General features: G+C 59.0%; 1 protein-coding gene across 1 annotated transcript; it reads left to right on the forward strand.

The window, feature by feature from the left end:
• Positions 1–2,859: 2,859 nt before the first annotated feature.
• On the forward strand, positions 2,860–4,933 carry GADD45B (growth arrest and DNA damage inducible beta). Its single transcript, XM_026480995.3, has 4 exons — positions 2,860–3,139; positions 3,248–3,349; positions 3,733–3,955; positions 4,212–4,933. The coding sequence occupies exons 1-4, from the start codon at positions 3,096–3,098 to the stop codon at positions 4,323–4,325; spliced, it is 483 nt and encodes a 160-aa protein (XP_026336780.1). The 5' UTR covers positions 2,860–3,095; the 3' UTR covers positions 4,326–4,933.
• Positions 4,934–7,206: the final 2,273 nt, after the last annotated feature.

The following is a 7,206-nucleotide window of genomic DNA, read 5'->3' on the forward strand; positions in this document are numbered from 1 at the left end:
CCTCAAGCGCTGGGTCTAGGGTAAGGTGAGGGAGGCACTTTCCTCAGGAACAAAATTCAAGGAGGAGCCAAAAACTCAATCATCAAGATACACATTTAAAAAACACAAAGCCAGTGCCAAAAAACTCTACGGTGAAGGAAAGACGAAAAGTACAAAGAAAGAGAGGATGTGACCTCGTACCTGCCCAGCTCACCTCCCTACCCCGCCCCCACAGTCCTGGCCCTCTCGGATGCTTAAAATCTTGATATTTTGTTTGCCATAGGTGGGGCATTTTATTTTGCATAAATTTTGATTTTTAAAGAATATTGCTGCAGAATATTGTTGGTCTTGATGACTGAGTTTTGTGACACTCCCTTAAAAGTTGTGCCTGAGGCCAGTGCCACGGACTCCTTACCCCAATCCCATGCCCGGTTCCACTAAGATTATACTGATGGAAACAGGCATTTACAACAGCCAAAAGGCAGAAGCAACCCAAATGCCCATCGATGGATGAATAGGTAAGCAAAACGTGTTCTGTCCAGACACTGGAATATTATTCAGCCTTAAGGGGCGCCCGGGTGGCTCAGCTGGTGAGCGGACAACTCCTGATTTCGGCTCAGGCCATGATCTCAGGGTCGTTGGATCAAGCCCTGAGTCAGGCTCTCCCTGATTGTGGGGTCTGCTTGCCCCTCTCCCTCTACTTCTCTCCCTGCTTGTGCTCTCTCTCTCTCTCTAATAAGTAAGTAAATAAATAAAATCTTTAAAAAAAGGAAGGAAATCTTGATACCTGCTACAACGTGGATGAACCTTGAGGACATTGTGCTCAGTGAAATAAGCCAGACACAGAAGGACAAACACTGTCTGATTCCATTTATAGGCGGTGTCTAAAATAGCAAAAGCACCGAGACAGAAAGTGGAAGGGTGGGTGCCAGGGTCGGGGCTCCCGTTGAAGGGGTACAGAGTTTATGTTAGAGAGGCTGGATCTACATAGTGGTGATGGTCTCACTGCACCGAGAGTGTATTTAATGCCGCTGAGTGGTACGCTTACAAATGACCAAAATGTATTTTACCATAATAAAAAAATCCCAGGTACAGCCGGGCAGTTGTTTGTCTCTCTGATTTATAAAGTTATATGTTGCACATGCGAAATATTGTGTATATAAAATACTGCAACTGTCACCCCAGTCCCGATCCGCCTCACCCTCCTCGCCTCAACCCCCCCTGTCCCCCCCCCCGTTCCCCTCCCCCGTTCCTCCCTGCGGGGCTTCAGGCGCAGAGACCTCATGTGGCCACCAGGTGGCGCCGCCACGCCTCTCGGCGCCCGGGACATTTCGCGCCCCCACGGTGGGCGGCGCGGAGGCGGCGCGATGCGTCAGCCGGACCGCGGGCCCGGGAGCCAGGGGAACCGAGCCGCGGGGCTGAAGCCAGACCCCAGACTGGCGGGGGAGGGGACTCAGCTGTGAGTCACCCGGGAGCCCCCGATCGACCGTGGGAGGCAATCCCACGCTGGCCTGCCCGCCAGGCTCGTGAACTGCCTTCCCGGGGAGACGGTGAGGCGGGCGGCAGTCCCTGAGTGCGGCCGTGCCTGTCGCACAGGTGTGGCTCCAACACGAACTGACCGGTGGCTTGGGGGAGTGGTGGCCTCCCCTAGCCTCAGTGTCCCCTTTTGTCCATTGCAGCTACGTATGGGCCCTGCTTCTTGGGTCTTTGAAAATTAAATGAAGCATGATACCGGGAGCCTGGTACACAGTACGCGCTCCGTAAATATCAGGAACGAGGAACATAAGTGGCCACCGTCCCTGCCAGCGCACCCCAAGCGGCGGCGTGCAGCGCAAGCAAGAGCCCTCCCGCGCTGGCTTTCTCCGCCGCCAACGTCTCTGCGCGGTCAGGTGCGGAGGCGCGTTCAGAGCGTGAAGCGCGAGGCGCCGCCAGGGGGCGCGGGGCCGGCTGCAGCCAAGCCACCTGCGCCTCCCACGCTCGCCCCACCCTGAAACTCGCGGGGGGTGACGAGGGGGTGACGAGGGGGCGACCGGCCTCGTCCCTAGAGTGCCTAGGGCTGTGCAGCCCTTACTTCTGGGGACCTCGAGGCGGCCAGCCGTTACCACCGGGTGACATTTATTGATCGCTTACTGCGTACCCCTTATTTTATTTCATGCTTCCTGCAACTCCGAGGCTGGTATGCATTCCCATAGAGCAGGTGGCGACACAGAGGCCGCCTTCGAAGCTTGCAGTTCTGGGGGGCTCGAGGCGGCCTCATGCGACCACCACCGTCCATCGAACACTTACATGTACCCTTTATTTTATTTAACGTTCCCTCCAAACCAGTGAGGCCCGCGTTGCATGGCCATTACACAGGTTGGGACACAGAGCGCCAGAGAAGTGAAGTCACCCAGGGTCTGGGGTCCCCGCAGCCAACACCCCCCCCCCCCAGCACACACACCACCTGGGAGGGATCAGGCTGCAAACCGTGCCCCCTCCTCGTGCAGGCCCTCAGTAGAACTTGGGAAAGGCGCAGGCCGGGGACTCTCCCGGGACCAGGAGGGGATTCCAGCCCCCCCTCTCCGAAAGTCCGCGCCGGCCTTGCGCGCTGGAAATCCCGCGCGCGCCCCGAAACGCGGTGCAGCTGCCGGGAAATCAGGAGGAAAACTTCTGCTTTTTTTTCTTTTCTGGCACTCACGCTCCCCGCCCCGCGCCCTCCTCCGGTCTCGCCCCCACGTGGGCTCCCCCCGCGCGGCGCTCCGCCCCCTCCTCGACGTCGGCCAACCGTAGCGCGCCTTTCTCTCGCCTTTGTTGGCTCGCCAATAGGAGGAGCGGACGCGCTGCCGCGGCCACGCCTCTGGCTACGAGTCTATAAAAATCTGAGCCGGCGGCCGCAGGCTCACATCGGTGAAGTAGGGGACGGGATCCTTTCCTCTGCAGCCGTGCGGATTATTCTTCCTGAGGATTCTTGCCGTTTTTCCCCCTCTTCTTTGGGGGAGGATTTCGCTGCCTTTTGAAGGTCTTGAACGAGCGCTCGGGCTCCGTGGGAAGGTTTTGGGCTTTCCGGCCTCGGATTTTGCATTTTCTCGTTTGGGACTGTCGTGGGGCTGCTTTCCACTGTGGATTATAACTGCAACATGACGTTGGAAGAGCTCGTGGCGTGCGACAACGCGGCGCAGAAGTAAGTAGCCGGGGCTGTGGCCGCCTGAGGTCAGCCAGGCCGGGCGGGGACCCGAGCGACCGGTGGCGGGCCGGCCGAGCGCTGACCCTCCTTCTCTCCTGACCCCAGGATGCAGACCGTGAGCGCCGCGGTAGAGGAGCTGTTGGTGGCCGCGCAGCGCCAGGACCGCCTCACCGTGGGGGTGTACGAGTCAGCCAAGTTGATGAATGTGTGAGTCACACCCCGTCCCCGGACTGGGCGCGGGTGGGGACCCCCTCCGCTCTGCACACTCCCCGCTGCACCCCTCTCTCGCACAGGGCTAGGATTTCCCCAAGCGTCCCCACTGTGGATTGAGGGCCTCTATGCTCTCTCTCGGAGGGGGTGGGGGAGAGTTTGCAGCATGCTGACGCTGCAGCGTTTGCAAGTGCCCACCACCCTATTTGCTCCTGCCTTCCCCCCCAAATATCTTGAAGCGTGCATCCCCCCCCCCCAGCTGCATGCACACGTGATCCCTTACGCGCCTTCAGTTTCTCTTTGCTTTTCGAAACTCCACTGTGCACAGTGGCCTTTCCTCAGCCCCCAGCTGACCCGTCCCCTTCCTCTGGCCCCCTTAGGGACCCTGACAGCGTGGTCCTGTGCCTTCTGGCCATTGATGAGGAGGAGGAGGATGACATCGCCCTGCAGATCCATTTCACACTCATCCAGTCCTTTTGCTGTGACAACGACATTAATATCGTCCGGGTGTCAGGCATGCAGCGCCTGGCCCAGCTGCTGGGCGAGCCAGCGGAGACCCAGGGCACCACCGAGCCCCGAGACCTGCACTGCCTCCTGGTTACGGTGAGTTGGGCCTGGGACTTGCCCCACCCTGCCCAGGCACCTGGGCCTGTGTTTGTCAACAAAGTTGAGCTGGCGGGTCTCGCACCAGCTCAGCACTCAGCCATGATAGGCATGTCCCGTGGGCAGCCCGGCGGGGCCTCCTTCCCGGGGGAGCTATTTTGAGCTGGCCTGTTTTCCCCAGAGGGCCCCTGGGAGAGGGAGGCTCCCTGCCCATTCTCGGGGCTCCCACTGAACTCTATCTTTTCCCCCATCACAGAATCCTCACACAGACACCTGGAAAAGCCACGGCCTGGTGGAAGTAGCCAGTTACTGCGAAGAGAGCCGAGGGAACAACCAGTGGGTCCCCTACATCTCCCTCCAGGAGCGCTGAGACCCTTCCCAGCATCAGAACGTGCTGAGTTGCTACCAAAAAATAAAATAAAATAAATATTTGACCCCTCCCCCCAGAACAACCCCCTAAAACAACCCAACCTGTGAGACCATGGGGGCAGAATCGTTGGAGAAGAGGGGAGCGCGGCCGCCCCCAGGGCGGTGAGCCTGGAGCAGCGCCCACTGTGGCCCCCATGAGAGGAGAAGAGGGGGACCCGGGCCAGCAGGAGAGGGGAACCTGGAGCTCAGGCTCTGCGACAGAGCAGCCGGAGTGGGGGAGCTGCGGCCTCCCCCACCGTGGAGGGCCTGGACTCCACACTCGGGGTGGAGTGAGACCTTCGGCGTCCCCCACCCTTCTTGAGACCAGCGCTGACATCTGCATGGGACCCGCTTGACCGAGGGTCTGCACCCTTGCCAGGACTAGACTTTGGGACTTGGGAGCTGGGGCTGCTGTTGCTCTGTACCCATGAACTCCCAGTTTGCAAACGTAATAGACAATCTATTTTGTTACTTGCACTTGTTACTTGAACCACTGAGAGAGACGGGAAGCTTACAGATACATATATTTTTACTTCTACTGATGACCTTGTAATAAACTTCTAAAGCTTCTGGGTTCTTGTGTTTTTGCCACCTCTGAGAGGGGCCAGGACCTCTGCCCCCCTCCCTGCGCCCCAGCAGCACTGCCCCCCAAACCTCCTCCGCAGGCTCACCAGGAAGTGTTACTTAAGTCCCTGTTAGCAGCTCCAGGCTCCTTTGCAAAAAACAGTGCCTCTTCTCTCTGCAGCCGGCGCCAACCAAGCCCAACAAACCTTTGCCTCTTTTTTTTTTTATCCTCCCTCCTCCTGCCCCATAGCAATTAAAAGACCGGTTTATTACGAAACCTGGCCGCTGTGCCACAGCTGTTGCTGGCTGTGCTGGAGCCAACCCCAAGCTCGGGGCATATAGAGACGCACCCCTGGGGCGCTGGCTGCAGCCCCTGCCCGCCCCGCTGCCACCGACCCAAGGTTCAGAGAGGTCCGGGGGGCACATGGACCACGGTGGGCTCCGGGCTCAGAGCTGTCTTGGCCGGGCTGGCCTTGCAGGAAGATTCCTCTGGGCAGCCCCCAGGGAGGGGCTTTCCACCGCATCCAAGCCTTCTCTCTCCCAGGATAGGCTTCTTCACTGCAGTAAAGAAAAAAATTTTTTTTTCTTTCCCCAAACTAAGATCAACAAGCAAAAAACACCCAAGGAAGTAGTTCTCCCAGCCCAGCTGGGCTTGGCACGGTGCTGCACTTTGCCTCTAAACCGAAACTGTAAGGCCTGGCCGGCCACCTCCTGGTTCTCCCGGAGCTGCAGGCGCGGTGACTCCCCTGCCGCGGGCTGGGAGCCGGAGCTCGCGCCAGCCCTCCGCGCCCCGTCTCAGTCTTTCCGCCCCAGGTCTGTGGGGTGGGCTCGCGGCGCCTGGGCAGCAGCGTGTCCCTGCGCCCCGCGGGGAGGAGGACAGGGCGGGCCGCGCCACAGGCCGCGACCTTTCCACGGAGCCCTACGTGGGCGCGGGAGGAAAACCCCGGCGGTCCCCCGGGAGTCACGGGGCTGGGGGGAGCCCCACTGGGGAGGATGGGAGGGAGGGAAAGGTGGAGGGGGAAGTCCCAGAGGGACAGGAGAGGGAGGGGGCGGGGAGGAAGGGGAGAGACGAAGTGGGGAGACGGGATCCCAGAGGGGGATTAGGAGACCCCAAGATGGAGCCCTCAGTGGGGACCCCGTGGGGGGAGCGGCGGAAGGAATCCCTGTAGAGGTTAGGGGCAGGGGAGATGCTAAGTGGAGGGAGGGGCCAGAGCCCTGAGGGGTGGAGGGGGGAGTTTGAAGAGGAGACGGTTTGGAGTCTGGGGAAGGTGCGGAAGAACCCAGGCGGACTGGGGGGCTCAGAAAGGACACCTGTGCGGGGTGGGGGAGGGGAGTTAGGAGGCCTAAGCCCCGAGAGGGGGAAGGGGACAAATGAGGGGAGCCCCAGGGGGAAGTTGAGGAGTGAGGAAGGGGACTCCAAGGGGCGGGGGGCGGGGGCAGTTGGAGAGAGTAAATCCTTGAGATAGAGCCCAGAGAGGAGGGAATCTGAGGAGGGGAGCAGAGGCTGAAGGAACCCCCCCCCCCCACTTCAGGGGGAAGGGGCTTGATGGGGAAGGACCAGCAGGGACCAGGGTCAGCTCTTGGTGTTGCCTTGGCTCCTGGGGGAGGCTCATCCCTGCAGGAGGCTCCACTGTGGGTGTGGGCCTCTCTGTCCTCATCTTGATTCTGGCCATCCAAAAGGGCCTGTGACCTCTGACCCTCTCATCTCTAGGTCCTCTGTCCATAGAGCAAAATCCCAGGCTCCTGGGCCCCAAGGACATACAAGGCATGGGCAGGACCCCAGCTGTGTGATCCTCAGCTGATACCCTAACCTCTCTGTGCCTCGGTCCCACTGTCTGAAAAATGGGGTAATAATGCTTTCCACCTGATAGATTGTTGACAAGGTTAAGTGAAATATGTATTTTTTAGATGAGGACTTCCCACATAGAAAGTATAAGAAGGATTGGCCATTATTACTGCTATCCCAGCACTATTATTATGCCCCCTGCATTTCTAGAATCATCTCCTTACTCCACCCTGTGTGTGCACCAAACTCAGCAAACTGAAGACTATTTTCTTTTTTTTTTTTTTTTAAGATTTTATTTATTTATTTATTTATTTGACAGAGATAGAGACAGCCAGCGAGAGAGGGAACACAAGCAGGGGGAGTGGGAGAGGAAGAAGCAGGCTCACAACGGAGGAGCCTGATGTGGGGCTCGATCCCATAATGCCGGGATCACGGCCTGAGCCGAAGGCAGACACTTAACGACTGAGCCACCCAGGCGCCCCTGAAGACTATT

Source organism: Ursus arctos, unplaced genomic scaffold (genome assembly GCF_023065955.2).
Source record: "Ursus arctos isolate Adak ecotype North America unplaced genomic scaffold, UrsArc2.0 scaffold_14, whole genome shotgun sequence".
NCBI classification, from domain to species: domain Eukaryota; kingdom Metazoa; phylum Chordata; class Mammalia; order Carnivora; family Ursidae; genus Ursus; species Ursus arctos.